Genomic DNA, 19,056 nt, shown 5'->3' on the forward strand with positions numbered 1-19,056 from the left:
GGCAGCCATTTTAATATTGAGGATGGAAGAATACATGCAACATTTTTGGCATATTATGCTTTATTATTTAAAGAAAGTAAAAATGCAGGTGAAACAAAAAAATGTTTGTGCAGTGTATGGAGAAGGTGCTATGACTGATCAAATGTGTCACAGGTGGTTTGCAAAGTTTCTTTGTACTGTTGTCATTAATAATACTTTGCATTGGGGCTGTCTTATGCAGTGGAAGATGTTTAGCAGCATTCCTGAACTGTACCTACTAGAAGCTGATAGCAGGAGGTAGCCAGCATATTTAAAATATCCAAATCAATTGAGTTGGTGAAAATGAAAAATGTGTCTTATATTATGGAAAAAAGCTAAACAGACTTTTTGGCCCATACTCAATTGTAGCTCACCTATTAACTCTTCATTAAATTATCTCCTTTCTATAAGCCAAATGGCTCCTTTATGTTGTAGTAATGCTGTCTGCAGAACTTCAACCCTTAACTACAGTCACTGGACTTATCCTTAAGGGCAGAACTGATTCTTGCTCATTTCTCTATCATCCCTGATATAGAGAACTTATTCTGTAAATTTTGGTGAAGTAAAAAATGGAGAGAAAGTAAAGAACTTCAGAGGGTAAAGTAAGGATTGAATGTAACATTTTATTTATTTTTTTAGTAAGAGGTAGAGAATTTTCTCAGGGAGGAAAGCTTTCTCTGAAAATATAACCCTTGTTTCTTAAAACAGCACTGATAAAATTCACTGGAGTGCACACAACTTTACCTCACCAGCAATTTTTAATAAGTAATATCTAGGAGTAAAGAATATAAAAGAAGTTGTTTCATTTTGTATTTTTGAAAGAAACGTAAAAGGAAATACTTTGTTAGTAAATGAAATATGGCGGGTCTTGGTGTTTCTTTTCAAATTTTGGGTTTGGAATTCATAACTTTTGATTCCAGATAAAGAACTGATAGTTACTCCAACCAAAGTTCACATAACTTAAAATTCTTTAGAATTTGGAGATTTCTTAGCTATGGATAGAATGAGAAATAAACACCAGCTCAGTTGTGTAAGGGGGAGTAGATTAGTAGCAGCTAACTCGTCCTGTCTCCTATTGAGACACTCAGACACAAACAAATTACCAGTTGGTTCTTAATGTGGGACCTTGATATAACTTCTGATCTTGGCGAGCACAGAGAGCATTTTGTTTAGAAGAAAATCAGTTGACAGTGAAGTCAGTGTTTTAAACTGCAGGGAATTCTATCATAAAAGTGTGTCTGAAGTGTGGGAAAAGTAATATAGGAATTAATATGATACAGGAATGAAGATTTCAAGAGAGTGGAGTCCAGGATACAGTACAGAGATTATCAGTTCCTGTTCAGCCAAGGCTGTAACAGGAAATAACCAAATAACATGAAACATGAAGACATCTGCTTGAATCTGTTGGTGTCTCTCTTTAAAAAGAAAAGGCAATTTATTGAAAACTTTAAAAATATATTTTATTGATTATGTTATTACAGTTGTCCCATTTCCCCCCTTCATTATCCTCCACCCTGCACACCCGCTCTCTCCCACATTCCCCTGCTTTAGTTCATGTCCATGTATCTTAAGTTCTTTAGCTTTTACATTTCCCACACTATTCTTGCCCTCCCCCTGTCTATTTTCGGCTTGCCATCTATGCTACTAATTCTCTGTACCTTTTCCCCCTCTCTCCTTCTCCCACTCTCCTGTTGCTAACCCTCCGTGTGATCTCCATTTCTGTGGTTCTGTTCCTGTTGTAGTTGTTTACTTAGTTTGTTTTTGTTTTAGGTGTGGTTGTTAATACTTTTGAGTTTGCTGTCATTTTACTGTATGTATTTTTTACCTTCTTTTTCTTAGATAGTCCCTTTAACATTTCATAAAATAAGGGCTTGGTGATGATGAACTCCTTCAACTTGACCTTATCTGAGAAGCACTTTATCTGTCCTTCTATTCTAAATGAAAGCTTTATTGGATAGAGCAATCCTGGATGTAGGTCCTTTTCTTTCATGACTTAGAATACTTCTTTCCAGCCACCACTTACTTGTAAGGTCTCTTTTGAGAAATCTGCTGACAGTTTGATGGGAACTCCTTTGTAGGTGACTGTCTCCTTATCTCTTGCTGCTCCTAGGATTCTCTCCATTTTTATCTTGGCTAATGTAATTATGATGTGCCTTGGTGTATTCTTTGCATCCAACTTCTTTGGGATTCTCTGAGCTTCCTGGACTTTCTTTCCAGGAAATAGACTGGAAGTCTATTTCCTTTGCCAGATTGGGGGAATTCTCCTTTATTATTTGTTCAAATAAGTTTTCCACTTGTTGCTCTTCCTTTTCCCCTTCTGGTACCCCTATAATTCGGATATTGGAACGTTTACAGATGTCCTGGAGGTTCCTAAGCCTCTCCTCATTTTTTTGAATTCTTGTTTCTTCATTCTGTTCTGGTTGAATGTTTCTTTCTTCCTTCTGGTCCAGTCCATTAATTTGAGTCCCAGTTTCCTTCCCATCACTATTGGTTTCCTGTGCATTTCCCTTCATTTCACTTAGTTTAGCCTTTATATGTTCTTCTAATTTGTGACTATAATCAACCAATTCTGTGAGCATCCTGATGACCAGTGTTTTGAACTGCATCTGATAGGTGGACTATCTCTTTGTCGTTTAGAAGTATTGGCTCTGGGGCTTTGAGCTGTTCTGCTGGAGCCATAATGTTTTAGTCTGTTCGCACCTATTATGTATGAGGGAGGGGTGGAGCCTTAGGTGTTCACCAGGGCGGGACAACCCAAGTCACTGGGTTGTGATGCTGTATATGAAGGCGGGGTCCTAGAGGGAAAAAATGGCGCTTTGCTCTGCTCTCTGTTGCGCCTCAGTCCCTTCCCCCACTTTCCCTAAGCAAACTGGGCCTTTTTGGTGCTGATTCCCATATGGGTGGGCTTGTGTGCATTCTAGGACCCTCTGGGTTTCTCCGACAAACTTTCCTGTGAGGGTGGGAGCCTCTCCCTGCACCTCAACCCCCGCAAGTGTTTTCAGTCGGTGTTTTGAGGCTTTATTTCCCAGTGCTAAGACCCTGGGTTGTGCAATCTGTTTCACTCCCCAGTTGTCTGCGTGTGAATGTGGGACCACTGCCTGGTCAGCCAGCCACCTTGCACATGGTGCCCCGCTTCTCAATCGCCACCTCACTGGGTTTGCCTGTTGCCACCCCGTGCCCGGGGTTTGCCAGCCGCCACCTGGGTGCCCAGGGCCTGCCTGATGCCGCCTTGCATGCCCAGGGTGCCTCGTGCACCCCGTGTCACCCGCTTCCTGTGCTGCGATCCCTCTCCACTTGTCTGCCCTACTCCGCCCCACCTACCAGTCTGGATGAATGTGTCTATTTTAGCTCCTTGGTTGTTGGACTTCCATACAGTTCAGTTTTCTTTCAGTTTTGGTTATTACTTTGTTTCTGAATTGTTGTTGTCCTTATTTTGGTTGTTCAGGGAGGCACAGTGTGTCTACCTACACCTCCATCTTGGCCAGAAGTCCTGAAAACTTTTGGTAGTGGCTTATTAAATGTTTAAATTTGTGGTTCAGAAGTAAGAGTCTAGGTGCTTATTTTGCCTGGATTGTTGAATTCATTTGAATATTAAATTTTAATTGTATTCCATTCCTGAAAAGTAAAAATAATTAGATGTAATTTGTTTACATTGCTAGAAATTACATTTCTGGACTATAAAACTCGGATATAAATAGTGAAAGTCTTAAGTTCTTTTTTTTAAGTATTCATAAATTATTTATTTTATTTAATTGTTGTTCAAGTACAGTTTTCTGTCTTGTACTCCCATCCCAGCCACCCCTCCTGCCCAGCCCCCACTCCCCACCCCAGCCTGGGAGTCTTAAGTTCTCAAGTGAAGTATAAAGGGAAAAGTGATTATGAAGAGGATAATACCAAGCAGAAACACACACATATATACACAATCCTATAATTCCTCATCTTTTTTTCATCCACCTCATGAGTCTCTTTGTATAATGGTATTGTTTCTTTTTTTGGATTTGGAGTGGATTTAGGTTTAGGTGTTTTGCTTACAAGGGAGGGAGAATTGAAGTAGAAGGTTGAAACAAATTTTAAAAATCCATGGCTAAGCTTTTTCTTCCTATACTGTATAGGAGCTAACACTGGTTGACCATTTGCAATGTGCCAGACACATGATCCTCAAGAAGTTTTTTAAGGTAGAGTCTATTTTAATTTCCATTTTGAGAAATTGAAGCTCAGAGAGGTCAGTGTTTTTCTAGCTTCACACCCCTTGTAAGTGGCAAAGCTGACACTCAGATTTGTCTCTAACTACAAAGCTTAAACTCCTAACAGTAAAAGAAACCACGTAAGTACTTGATTATAGGATTCTTTATTATTGAAAAGATATTCTTTGTAACTAGAACAAAATATTAGCTTTTTATAACTAGTCTTTTAAGATATGCAAGCAGTTTATTATAATGAGCCTTTCTTTGCAGCCATATTTTTCCAATATATTTTATTCTTATCTAACAATATTAAGTTCTAGGAAACCCCTAGTCTACTTTTTGTTTCTATGAGTTTACCTGTTTGGGGATTTCATATAAATAAAATCATACAAGTCCCCAAAATGTGTTCTTTTATGTCTGTCTTCTTTCAATGAGCATACTGTTTTCAAAGTTCGTTTGCATTTTGGCCTTTATCAGTATTTGTTTTCTTTTCATGGCTGAATTATATTTCCTTGTATGGATATATACCACATTTTGTTATTTGGTCATCAGTTGATGGACATTTGGTTTGTTTCCACTTTTTTGCCATTATGAACAATGCTGCTAATGGACATCAAGGTATAGATTTTTGTGTAAATACATGCTTTCAATTCTTTTGGTTTTATACCTGGAATGGAAGTGTTGAGTCAGATGGTAACACTTTAAATTTTTGAGGATCTATTAGACTTTTTTTTTAATCGTAGCTGCACCATTTTATGTTCCCATGAGCAATGTATGGGAATTCTGATTTCTCCACATCCTCACCAATACTTTTCTTACTTTCTTCTTGTTTTCTGTGTAATTGTCTTAGTGAGTATGACGTGCCATCTCATTGTGATTTTCATTTGCATTTCTATAATTATTAATGATGTTGAGCATACTTTTGATGTGGTTATTGGGCATTCATATTATCTTCTTTGCAGGACTATTTACATCCTTTGCCTCTTTTAAAATTTAGCTTCTCTTTTTGGTTAAGAATCCATTTATATTAAATGTATATCCTACATAGTAGACCCTAATCAGATAAGTGATTTGCAAATATTTTCTTCCATTCTGTGGGTTGTGTTTTCATTTCATTGATAATGTCCTTTAAAGCACAAAGTTTTAACTTGAGAAAGCTTGATTCATTTTTTCTCTAGTTGCTTATGCTTTTGGTGTTAGATCTGAGAAACCATTGCTTCATTTATAGTCATGAAAATTCATACCTGCACTTCTGAGAACTTTTAAGTGGTCTTACATTTAGGTGTGGTCCATTTTGAGTTAAATGTTGTTTGTTGTGTGAGGTAGAGGACCAAATTAATTCTTGCATCCAGTTGTCCCAGCACCAATTTGTTGAGAAAACAGTTTTTTTTACCCTATTTAGTTGTCTTGGTACCCTTGTCAAAATTTAATTGACTGTAGATATATAGGTTTATTTCTGGACTTCAAATTTTGTTCCAGTGGTCCATATGTCTATCCTTATGCCAGTACCACACTATTTGATATTGTAGCTTTGTATTAAGTTTTGAAATTGGGGAGTGTGAGTCCTCCATTTTTAAAAAAAGATTGTTTTAGTTATTTGGAGTCCTTTGCATTTCCGTATGAATTTTAGGATCAATTTGTTAATATTTGCCCCCCTGCCCCCCCCCCCCAAAGGAACCTGTAGATCAGTTCAGGGAACACTACCATCTTAACAATTTGTTTTCAATTCCATAAACAAAGGCTATTTTTCTGTCTGTTTAGATCCACAGAAAAGTTTTGGTTATCTTCTTGTGGGTCTTGTACATTATTGTTACCTGTATTTCTAAGATTTTGTAGTTTTTCTTTGATACTTTGAGGGATCTTTCAGCATAAAATTTTTTTTAAAGATTTCATTTATTTATTTTTAGAGAGAAGGGAAGGGAAAGAGAAAGAGAGGGAGAGAAACATCAGTGTGTGGTTGCCTCTCACATGCCCCCCACTGGGGATCTGGCCTGCAACCCAGGATGTACCCTAACTGGGAATCCAACTGGTGACCCTTTGGTTCCCAGCCCATGCTTAATCCACTGAGCTACATCAGCCAGGGCTCAGTATAAATTTTTTTTCATTGGCTAATGCTATATAAAGAAAAGTTACTGATTTTCTTAAAATCGGGGATAGATAAATAGATCAAAAGAATAGAATACAAAGTCTGAAAATAGTCCCACACATACAGGTTATGTGACTTAGGAAAAAGGTTACAAAGAAGTACTAACCATTGAAAATGTTAATAAATTGGACTTGATTTAAATTAAAAACTGGTGTTTATCAAAAGACCACATTAAGATATGAAAAGACTAGCCATGAACAGAACACATTCTTGAAACACATTTCTGACAAAGGACTTGGGTATAGAATATGTAAAGAACTCTGTAAACCAACAGAAAACTAAGCAAAAGATGAATAGGAATTTCAAAAAAGAAGATAACCTGATTGGGCAATAATAAGTATGTTAGTCATCAGAAGAGTAAATTTTAAAACGACCATATACTCTCTGGCCCAATAAAATTAAAAAGATTGATTAATGTGAAATGTTGGGGACTCTGTGGAGCAACTGAAACTGTCATACATTGCTAGGGGAAGTACAAAGTGATCAACTACATTAGGAAAATATTTAATGCTTTCTTCTAAATCCAAATCTACATCTGCCTTGTAACCTAGCAATTCCACTCCTAGGGCATCCCAAGAAAAATGAGGACCGATGCCCATCACCCACTAAAGATAAACATAGCATTGTGTAAATAGTTTAGTGCTATAGGAGCCCTAAACTGGAAACAACCCGGACACCAAATATTAGAATGAAGAGATAAATTTTGGTATTTTTGTACAATGGAGTACTAAGCTGCAATACAAAGAACGCATTATCATGCAACATAAAGCATGGATGAATGTCACAGATAGTACTGAGTGAAAGAATTGAGACTTGGAATACTTGCACCATATGATGTCATGTAGATGGAGTTTTAACAGCCGGTGAAACCAGTCATGATAACTGACAATATAGTGATTATCTCAGGATTTGGAGGAGGGAAGGGAGATATTGACAGGGAAAAGAACAAAGTTTCTGAGGTGCTGGAAATGTTCTGTATTTGGTCTGGTTGGTAAGTACATGTGGGTATATCATAATAAAGGTTCATTGGTCTGTATACGTGACAGGCATTTGCACTTTACTGTGTATACTTTAAGTAAAATGCATATATGTATATAGAAAAAGATTAAATAAAATAGGCACCATGTTTAATCATTTTTTAAATTCAAAGTATGACTTCTATGTTAGATAAATGCAGAGTTTTGACAAAGAGAACCAAGATGCCTGTACCTTCAGTTTTTTAATAGAACTTCAAAGATCACAAATAAGAGTCATAGGAGAGAAAATGTGCCAGGGATTGTCTGTGCATCTTCCCCCAGGGAGGACAATCATGGTGTTTTGAAAGGGAGCTTTAAAGCAAGTGAATCCTCAAGTTTTTATGGTAAGTCCCTTGCCTGAGCAGTTTATGTGTGACAGCTGCTGTCCTCCCAGTTGGTGGGAATATAGTGCACTGGGGTAGTTCAGTCTCTATGAACAACCAATCTGGTGCCTCTCATCATGGCCATTAAAATTCCTTGCTCTGCCTGTTTTGTAAGGGTCACTGAGCAACTGAGCATGTACATCTCAGTGAAATTCAATTATATTAACATTGTAGTTATAATTTCCTAAAGTTTAGTAAACTGTACTTTAGAGGTTTTCCTATTATTTATTTATTTATTTATCTTTTAGAGGGGAAGGAGAGAGGGAGAGAAACATCAATGTATGGTTGCTTTTCGTGCATCCCCTGCTGGGAGTTGTCCTGCAGGGAACCGGCCTGCAACCCAGGCATGTGCCCTGACTGGGAATCGAACCACGATCCTCTGGTTCGCAGGCCCGCACTCAATCCACTGAGCTATGCCAGCCAGGGCAGAGGTTTTCCTATTTTTATGGGAGTGCAGGGTCACAAACTAGTAAAAGAAAACAACCCTTGAAATTCTGTTCCATGATTAACTTTGTTAGTATGAATTCAGATGTTCTCAATCATTAGTGGGTTTGTTTGTTTGTTTGTTTGTTTTTACAATGAATGATAATGCTAACAGTTCAATTTTGTGGTTAGGTTTCTGTTCACCGATCAATATATTTAAGGAATTTCTTTTTTTTTTAAGGGGGAAGGCATTTATTACACCTTTTTGCCATGTAGTAGGTAATACTGCTAGGCAGGTTAATCCTTAATGGCATATGAGAAGTACATTAGACTAGTCCCTAGGTGGTGAGTAAGGTTGAGTGGAGAGGGTAAATACTAACTTCCATGGACCAGAACAGGGAGTCATCAGAATGTGTCAGGGTCTTCTGTGTTGTCAGGTGAATTGCAAAGAGGTTTGTATTCAAACCTATTTGTTCAAGTGTATCTTTACTTTCTAATACAGATCATGTGGGACTGGAATCATTATAGTGAGGTGCTCTTCAAATGTTAATTCAGGTCTCATTACCCAGGACTCCCTGGTTTTGACCTTAGGAGAGGAGGAGAGGACATGGGCACAATGATCCTTTCAGTCAAGTGTGCTTATTACTAAGGACTTTCGGCGTTTACTACTGCCAGTGCACCTCCTTATGTGTCATTGATTTGGATTGCTCCCGTGAGAAGATTCTGTTCTGCCTCTGACACATTATACACTACCTTTTCTTTATAGCATGTCTGATCCTTATTAGGGTAGGCAAAGAGTGAAATTGCAATATAGTTAGTTGGGGGAATGTTAAAGAGAGAAAATGTAAAATTTCTGCAAGATACAGATAATAAGTATTAGGGAAAATCTGTGCATGTAAGATAGCCATCATTCATAATAATCATAAGACAAAGAGATGTGTCTTGCTTAGGAAGTCATTGAAAGCCACTTCAATTAAGTAACTTAACTAGGTTGAGAACTGAAATGCCTGTAAAAGACATAATCTGATTTGTGATTTACACATGGATACGTGCTGTTTTTAGTGCTCAAAGAAGTAGAGTTCCTTCATATAATCTAAAAATGCTACACATGGGACAAATGAAATAATATGTATTTTAAATTCTAAGTGAGAACAAGAGAGGAGAGAAACATGGTGCTAATTAATGAAAGAAATGCTCATAATGTAAGAAATCTTATACCTTAAAATTAGGTTACAGTACATACAGAAACTATGAAGTACAGTAAAAAAGTATAGATATCAAACTGAACTTTTTGCTTTAAGTAATGAAATTGAAAAATTTGATAAGGACAGGTATTAACAGAAAATTTAAGCTCTATCTGTTACTAATCCTGCAGATGTCCAGTATTCTTTTTTAATTTGCGAATTAATGTATTACTCATTTCCAGTTTGTACGCATTTTCAATAAAAATAGATGGTGTTTCTGTTATACCAAATCACGTTTTCCTTTTTTCATTTTTCTTCCCTCAGGAAACTTACTGGACATTCTTTCCACATGGGCTATAGCATGGCAATTTTGAATGGTGTCGTAGCCGCTCTTACTGTTGCATGGTGCCTCGTGTAAACCAACACTGAAGCAATATTCTTGGCAGAACCTAGTCGTGATCGCTTTGTAATAACAGAGAAGAACATCACCTACTCCGAAGACCAAGAAGATACCAGTCATATCATTGTGGAAGACTTTCTTAATCATTGTTCTAAAATCTAGGCATTGGGATAGCTGAGTATTGTTTCAAATAATTTGTTAAAATTGTAAAATGTTTACCTCGTCTCTTCTCTGTGTGTTATTTTTCTAAACCGTAGAAAGCATTTTAGTGGAAATCAAACTGGAAAACTTGAATACAGTACAATGCCTACCTTTTCATGTATATACTACATTTTCCCTGAAAAATGCTGATACTACTGTTTGAGAAAGAAATATATCTTTTTTTAAAAATTTTATCTTTCTGTTGTTTTTTTAAAGATTTTATTTATTTATTTTTAGAGAGAGGGGACGGGAAGGAGAAAGAGAGGGAGAGAAACATCAATGCGTGGTTGCCTCTCACGTGGCCCCCACTGGGAACCTGGCCCGCAACCCAAGCCTGTGCCCTGACGGGGAATTGAACCAGCGACACTTTGGTTCACAGCCCGCGCTCAATCCACTGAACTATACCAGCCAGGGCAAGAAATATATCTTAATTATTCATTATATCAGGAAAGCAACCAGTGCTCATTACTTTGACATTTTATAGAAGCTACTTTTAAGTCAACATGTTTAGTTTTTGATATTCTTTTAGTTAATAGAAGGTGCATTTATATTTTTAATGGTGCATAGTTTCTTGTGTGTTTTTTGCATATTTTTCTATTACATACTGAATTTGTATGTTTTAAAAATTGTTGCATCTGGACAAATGTAAATGTTATTCTTTAGCTGGTGCAAACCTAATACCTACCATTTTTAATAAGTATTTTGCCTTTTTAAAAAAGCATATTTACCTTAATTTAAAATTAAGTAGATTTAACAACAACAAAAATGTCTATAAAGGGGTAACACACAAGCCATTAAAATACTGAGAAATTTTAGCTGTTCATTATGTCTGTTTCCACAATTCCAAATATTTATCCTGGTATATATATAGATATTTCAATAGAACTGATTTATTTTGTTCTATTGTTTTATTTTGTTTGTATTAATAAATACAAACCTGACATTTTTATATTTAGAAATGCTTGAACTAGTTGGTTTTTAATCTCAAAAATTTAGTTACTGAAATAGAAAATGTATTTTGATACATTGTGTATATATGTATAATTTTTTATGTATAGTTTCATAATTTTCCTATTTAAATGTTCTTTACAATTGTGGTGTGTGTTTTTGTTTTATAGGAATTAAATCTTCATTGTTCTCACTTCTAAATTCCTGTTTTGAAAGTCATTTCAATTTTAAAAAGATGGACTATTTCAAATGCTATTTTCCCTAGCCATTGAAAAACTTACACTTTAGGAAAGTGCTGTAGAATGAAACTGGTTATTCAGGGTAAATGGGAAATGAATGTGTGCAGTCTGTTTCTGTTATCTGCTGAGTGTTATTACTGAGTAAATGATTTATTGATGTTCTGAAGTCTTAATTTTTTACTACTCAAAAATATTTAGTTGAAAGTGACAAATGATGCTCCAGTTTAAATGATCTGAAGTATTTAGATTAATATAAGTGTATTTGTTCATGTACGTACAGACATACTTACATATATACGAATTTCAAGGCTTAAGGATTCTTTCCAGAGTGGATGTTGCAGTGAGTCTATTTTTTCTCCCTGTCTTCCTCCCCCCACTCATCCTAACTTTGGCTCGGAAGGGCTCTTCTGTTGCAAAGGAATATACAAGTTTTTCTTCTCTCCACCCCTTCTAATCACCTCCCACCCAGATCTGGATAGCTTCTAGATTCTTTGTCTTATGACTAAGCAGAAGATTCCAGTTTACCTATATGTAGATATCTGTAAGATATAGGTACACACAGGTATCAACTGTAAGATTTTTTTTTCTGGAACCCTATTTCTTCTGGACTAGCACTCCTGCGAAATCACTCTCTCACCAGTTTAATGCAGAGTCCAAATACAAACCATCCTACTTACGTAGCAGAGTGATTGACTAAGGATAGGTACCTAACCAAAGCTGGACGAATCCTAGTTTCTCATCTCTCCTGGCCACAGTGATTACAACAGGAATCACTATCAATCAGGCCAGTCTTTCCGCAGGATTTTTTACTTAAATTTAAGGTAAGATGAAGCGGGGAAGATAAAAGCCCAGGAGATACTGGCCCTGAGGGTTCAGCCAAGCTGTGGGAAGGAAGGAGTAAAGCTGACGTGTACTGTCACTGTCATTCCTGTAGGCCTTGAAGCCCAGTGGTGACCCTGCTATTGAAGTTTGGTAATATGAGCTAATAAATTTCCTCCTTTGGCTTCTTCTGTTAATACTGGTTTTTGTCACTTAGTCAAAGGGGTCAAGATGAGCATTGAGCAGCTAGCATCCATCGCTGTTACAAGACTGACGCAGATGATCTCATCTCTGTATAGCTTACAACACTTCCATTCAGTGGCTTGTGAAGGATACATTTGGTATGTGTGCCAGTGGCTAATTATTAGCCGCAAAAGACTTGGAGTAAAAGTGGTTATTAATCTACTTGCTGTTTCATCAGGAATTCATGATTTATTTCCCCAAATTCAATTCTGCTTTAAGTGTTACCACAATATCAGTTTGGTTATCAAGATGTGGTAGTGCCCCCACCCTTATCTGTGGCTTTTGCCTTCCGCATTTGAGTCAGTTGTGGTCCACATATGTTAGGTGGAAAATTCCACAAATAAACATTAAATTAAAAATTCATAAGTCTAAAATTGCATGCCGTTCTGAGTAGCGTGACAAAATCTCATGCCATTTTACCTGGTAATTTGAATCATCCCTTTGTATGCTGTGCACCCTCCCTTATTTAGCGGCCATCTCGGTTATCAGATCAGTTGTCACAGTGCTTGTATTCACACAATCTTTGTTTTACTGTTGGTGCTGGCAATTTGGATGCGCCAAAGAGAAACCACAAAGTCCTTATGTTAAGTGAGAAGGTGAAAGTTCTCAATAAGAAAGGAAGTCATATGCTGAGGTTGCTAAATTCATGGGCACAGTACATGATAAGTGCTTAGTTCAGAGGGGAAGGCATTGAATTTGTGAGTGGGAAACAACAGAAAAAGTGTTCCACTTAGCAATTAACAGTGTTGCTCCAGAAAACATTGAGTCTATTCAGAGTTCTTCAAGGGATCCCCTGAAACAAGTGGCCACATTCATATCGCTTTTATTATAATGTTATAATCTTTTATTGTTACATCTCTTACTCTACCTAATTTATGAATTAAAGTTCATCATAGATATGTATGTATAGAAAAAGTATGTATAGGGTTTGGTCCTATTGTGGCTTCAGGCATCCACTGGGGCCTTGGAATGAGTTCCCCAAAGATAAGGGGATACTGCTATATAATGAGTTTTCAATGCAGTATTATCACTTAATAATGTAATGCTTCTTAGCTTCCTTGTCTATAAAATGGGAAGACTACCGCTTCCTAACCTTTCTTAAGTTGGCACCAATCATTTTCCAAACCCCTGACTATACCACCAACTGCTAGTTTATTCTCCATGAATATGGATAGCCTTTATTTTATGCCATACTTCTTCATGCCAAGGAGAAAACAATATGAACTGCTCGAAGTTCTCTGGAGGACTTTCCTTTTCTGTCCTCTGTCATGCATGAAAAGGGATTTCAGTGTCTCTTGGCTACTAATAACAGCACCCAGAACACCTATAAGTCAAGCTCGATTTTTTTTCAACATCAGGCAGTTACAGGGAACTCGGGAGTCCTTGTGGGTTGAAGAGAGGCAGCACCACAGGGAGAGCATCCTGGGGATGTGATTGGACAATTTACTCCTGCTTTTGGACTGACTGAGGATGCTCCTCCTGGATGATGGAATTCAAAGATGCACATATGTCGGTGTTTCTCAACTAAAGGCAATTTAGACTCCGTGGGGCAAAATTTAGCAGTTTAGCTACATATTTCTCAGTGTTTAGACACATTTTGATAGTCACAATTGGATGATGCTGCTAGCCACTAGTTGGTAGAGGTTAGTGATGCTACTAAACATCTACAGCATCCAGGGCAGCTCCCCATCACAAAGGGTAACCATCAAAATGTCAATAGTGCAAGGGTTGAAAAGTCCTAATGCATATTCAGGACTAGGTGAGTCAGAAAGCATCCTGTTCAGAATGGACAGCTGGGGTCCCAGCATTACCTGGAGTTCCAAGACCAGGTGTTCATTCTCTAAAAGGTCAAATAGAGCTGTTTCTCAAAAAGAGTTGTTATCCTATGAGGACTTGTCTTTGGGGCAGTAGCCTCTGGGCCTCTGCCTGCCAAGGGCCTGTGTACTCAAGGAAGAAATGCTTCCATGAAGGTTATATATAACAATGCTATTGTTGAATTAGAAGCCAAGGCCACATTTGACCATTTCAAGTTCTTAGAGCACTGGGCACACAGGCAAAGTCGGTGTTAAAGTATTGACTGGAGTGATTGATAATCCACCGAGGAGAAACTGAATTACTGCTATCCAGTGGGAGCTAGGAGGAGTGTGGACAAAAACCTTAGGGCCCCAAGTGGCTTCCTTATTAGACTCCTTTTCACTTAGTGGAATATTATATGACCTTATACAGGCAGGGGCTTAAATCCCTGAGGAATGAGGTTTTGGTTACCTCACCAGATACAAAAACCTGTACTTGTTAGGGACATGGAGTCGATACTGGACAAAAGTCGTGAATACTAGCTAGGGTTCCCTGACTAGTTTCAAAAACAAGGAGCTATAGCATCTACCCATTTATCTTTCTATGGCATCTCTATATTTTAACTAATTTCCTTTTTTCTTTTTTCTCCCAATGTGTATAGTATTTTTGCCATTGGCGAACTACATTGCAGTACAAAGACTGCAGAACGTTGTGATGGGGTTATTATGTAACCAGGAGGAATCGACATTTCCCTGAGATTCTGGATGTGGAACTGAATATAGTAACCCATCAGACTTTCGATTGTTTTCCCGTGGTGTAATTAAAGGACAGTCAACGTAATTTATTCAGATTTTCATAAACTAATATCTTAGAACTAACCTCCCTAAGAAAGTAATCTTAAGTGTTGAGTCACTGGGATACAGACCAAAATTATAGAAAACTACAAGTTACTTCTCTGAGTAAAGAAGTATCTAGCAGTATGAGATGATTCACAAAGATCATTGTATAGAGTAATATTTTTACTGAGAATCTTAAAAAAGGTGTACAACAGAACATCCAATTTTACAGATGACAGTAAACTTTCCTAGATAATGGAATTTGGAAACCTGTAAGAATATCCCAGAACACATACAAATGGGCAGGAAAATGACAGATATTTGACAGTGGACAACTGGTAACATGGGGAAAAAATCCAAGAGTGTGTGTGTGTGTGTGTGTGTGTGTGTGTGTGTGACCACCTGGAAAATAAAAGAATTCAAATGCATATTTGAATGCATTTGAAAAAAATTCATACTAGAAAAAAATTCAAATGCATTTCTTTTTCTTGGGCCTTTGCTACCCAAGAAAAAGAATGTTTTACATCCATGCTGAAAAGAAAACAAAATCCTGACAACTGGCAAGTGGTAGAATTAGAAGAAATAAATTCCTCAGCCCATTACAAACTTAGACTTTCTACCTATAGATAGTGTGGGCTAAAAATCTAAATAGCTTTGATGAAGGTTTATAAAATCATGAATAAACAAGGATGCAGTACTTAAAGGTAGGATGCTTCAAAGATATAGTTAATCTAGGGGGTGGGGGTTTGGAAAGTAACCACGTGCTTTGTGTTACCACTATGGAAGGGCACTGAACTGGACGAACATTGCTGACATTTACCCTAGCAGGCCTTTCTGTCCAACAAAACTTAGTAACTGTTTCCTTGCCACCTCCCCCAGCACCATTCTCCATGTCCCTCCATCTCCATAAATGAACATTGTTTTACACTTGCTTACATGGAATTAATGTACTGAATTCTTAATTTTTAAAAAAACTTTTAAAGATTTTATTTATTTATCTTTAGAGGGAAAGGGAAGGAGAGAGGGAGAGAAATATCAGTGTATGGTTGCTTCTCATACGTCTCCTGCTGGGAACTGGCCTGCAACCCAGGCATGTGCCCTGACTGGGAATTGAACCGCTATTTTCTCGAACTGCTATCCCGTACTCAATCCACTGCACTACACCAGCCAGGGCTAGACTGAATTCTTATATTCTATATCTGTTGAGGAGATTATAAGACCAGCCATTTAGTGGCTTTGGATCAGCTACAGAATGGACCTAGCTATTCAGTTACATCTAATATGTCAGGGAAAATATGAATTCCTGAAGGCAGTTCAAAATTAAAAACAAAATCCTGATCCCAAAAACTTTTGTAGACTTTATTGCTGAAAGTTTAGTCCTACTGTTTTTTAATCTACCATTTTAAATTCTGTTAGTATAATTTATATGTCAAAAAGACAGGACTTTGTATATCTGTATTTTAGCTAAGCACTGAGAAAGTAATTACTACTTCTAGGCATGTTATAATGATTTATAATTCTTCCTGCTGCACAAATCTGCTTAAGGTGAAAGTCAGCATGCTGAATCTAAAAGAGTAATGAAAGTATAATTTTCCATTTTGCATTAAATACAACTAATGCTTGCACTGTTGGATGTTATAAGTTCCTATTGATATAAAATATAGAGTGCATGACATTTGTTCTCTACCAGTTTTTACATAAAATTATACTTTCAGGTTGAACAAGTTTCCATTTGTACTCAGATTTGGAGAAACAAAATGAGAATAATACTTCTAAGTATCATGCAGGCATCCAATAAGAAACATTTTATAAAACATGTAGGATAATATTCTCCAGTTTCATCCATGCTAAGTGAAATAAGCCAGTTGGTGAAAGACAAATAATATAAAATCTCACTTATAAGGGGAATCTAATGAACAAAACAAACTAATGAGCAAAATAGAACCAGAGGCCTGGAAACAAGGAACAGACTGACAGTGACCAGAGGGCAGAGGGGAGAGAGTCGTCAAAGAACGTGTATGAGTGACCCATGGACATGGACAACAGGGTGGGGGTTGACTGTGGGAGAGGGGGCGTAGGCTGGGTGGAGGAGGGCAGAGGGGGGAAAATCGGGACAACTGGAATAGAATAACAAAAGAAAAAAGATCTAAGTATAAAATAATGTTAAATTTTAAAAAATTGACAGAATGAATTGCTTTACATAAAGGACTTACTAGAGTGAACTTCAGAAAAGTTTTCTTTTTTAATTTTTTTAATTTATTTTAATATATTTTATTGGTTATACCATTACAGTTGTTCTATTCTCCCCCTTCATTCCCCTCCACCCGCACACTCCCTCCCCCACCATTCTCCCCCTCCCTTAGTTTATAACCACGTGTCTCAAGTTCTTTAGGTTCTATATTTCCCCCACTATTCTCACCCTCCCCCCTATCTATTTTCTACCTACCATCTATGCTATTTTCTGTGCCTTCTCCCCCCTTCTCCTCCTCCCACCCCCCTGTTTCTAACCCTCCACGTGTTCTTCATTTCTATGGTTCCACTCCTGATCTAGCTGTCCTCTTGGTTTGCTTTTGTTTTAGGTGTGGTTGTTAATAACTGTGTGTTTGCTGTCCTTTCACTGTTCATATTTTTCATCTTCTTTTTCTTATATAAGTCCCTTTAGCATTTCATATAATAAGGGCTTGGTGATGATGAACTCCTTGAACTTGACCTTATCTGAGAAGCACTTTATCTGTCCTTCCATTCTAAATGAAAGTTTTGCTGGATAAAGCAATCTTGGCTGTAGGTCTTTGGATTTCATGACTTGGAATACTTCTTTCCAGCCCCTTCTTGCCTGTAAGGTCTCTTTTGAGAAATCCGCTGACAGTCTGATGGGTACTCCTTTGTAGGTGACTGTCCCCTTATCCCTTGCTGCTTCTAGGATTCTCTCCTTCATTTTAGTCTTGGCTAATGTAATTATGATGTGCCTTGGTGTGTTCCTTCTTGGGTCCAACTTCTTTGGCACTCTCTGAGCTTCCTGGATTTCCTGGAAGTCTATTTCCTTTGCCAGACTGGGGAAGTTCTCCTTTATTATTTGTTCAAATACATTTTCCACTCGTGGCTGTTTCCTTCCCCCTTCTGGTACCCCTATAATCCGGATGTTGGAACGTTTAAAGATGTCCTGGAGGTTCCTAAGCCTCTCCTCATTTTTTTGAATTCTCATTTCTTCATTCCTTTCTGGTCGGATGTTTCGTTCTTCCTTCTGGTCCATTCCATTGATTTGAGTCCCAGTTTCCTTTCCATCGCTATTGGTTTCCTGGACATCTCCCTTCATTTCAATTAGTTTAGCCTTCATATGTTCCTCCAATTTGTGACTGTACTCTACCAATTCTGTGGCATCCTGATAAATAGTGTTTTAAATTGGGCTTCTGAGAGCCTGGCAATCTGTTGGTCGCTTAGAGTTATTGGCTCTGGGACTTTGAGTTCTTCTTGCGCCATCCTTTGGGCTGTTTGTGCCTGTTAAGTAGCGGGAACGGAGCCCTAGGTTTTCACCAGAGCAGGGCAACTCAGTCGCTGGGTTGTGACGTCGTATGTGGGGGCGGGGTCAAAGAGGGACAATGGCTTCTTGCCGCCACCGCCGCCGCAGCCACCGCCGCCGCAACCCCCACCAGCACCGCAGCCACCACCGTCACCAGGGCCACGCGCCCCGCTCCTCGGCACGCGAGTGTGCCACCGCTGTCAGCCCTCCACCACTGGGTTCGCCCCCTGGGGCCTGCGTGGTCTGTCTCACTGCGCGCGAATGTGTGACCGAGGTCAGTCTGCCCTTCACCCCGACTAGTTCTGGGCTGCCTGCGCTCCTAGGTCTGCCCTGCCTGACCCAGCTCCGCTGCTGGCTCCACCTCTTACTGTCCTTGTTGAACGGTTCGTAGCTGTCGGACTTCCGTGTAATTCGGTTTTCTGGCTTCTGGGTGTGTGTTAGTTCTCCAAAACTTTTGTTGTATCCAACTTGGTTGTGGGAGAAGGCACAGTGTTTCCACCTATGCCTCCATCTTGGCGGAAGTCTGAAAAGTTTTCTTAATGGCCTATCTGGAGAAGTTTTTATTCCTAACTTAATGACAGGTAAAAGTCTACAGATAAAAAGAAGCATGGAAGTGTATTTTATAAATAAAAATCATTAATAGTTCCTATTTCTCTGCTTCCCAGTGAGAACAGAATTTTTACTTTATAGAAATGTCTCAGAAAT

General features: G+C 38.1%; 1 protein-coding gene across 2 annotated transcripts in view; it reads left to right on the plus strand.

Moving 5' to 3' along the window:
- The window catches only part of ARL6IP6 (ARF like GTPase 6 interacting protein 6), a 37,469-nt gene extending 26,684 nt beyond the window's left edge, over positions 1–10,785 (plus strand). Inside the window, exons 4-5 of one of the 2 annotated variants that reach the window (XR_005063903.1) lie at positions 9,679–9,869; positions 10,772–10,785. Coding sequence is in view for 1 of the 2 variants with exons in the window: in XM_037027845.1 (XP_036883740.1) it covers positions 9,679–9,772 (94 nt within the window). In the remaining variant the exon portion in view is untranslated. Of the gene's footprint in view, positions 1–9,678; positions 10,126–10,771 lie in introns of those variants that run through there. The other variant, XM_037027845.1, reaches the window with a different exon arrangement.
- The last annotated feature ends 8,271 nt before the right edge of the window (positions 10,786–19,056 follow it).

The sequence above is a fragment of the Sturnira hondurensis genome, unplaced genomic scaffold (assembly GCF_014824575.4).
Source record: "Sturnira hondurensis isolate 20B ecotype Veracruz unplaced genomic scaffold, ASM1482457v3 Scaffold0019428, whole genome shotgun sequence".
NCBI classification, from domain to species: Eukaryota; Metazoa; Chordata; class Mammalia; order Chiroptera; family Phyllostomidae; genus Sturnira; species Sturnira hondurensis.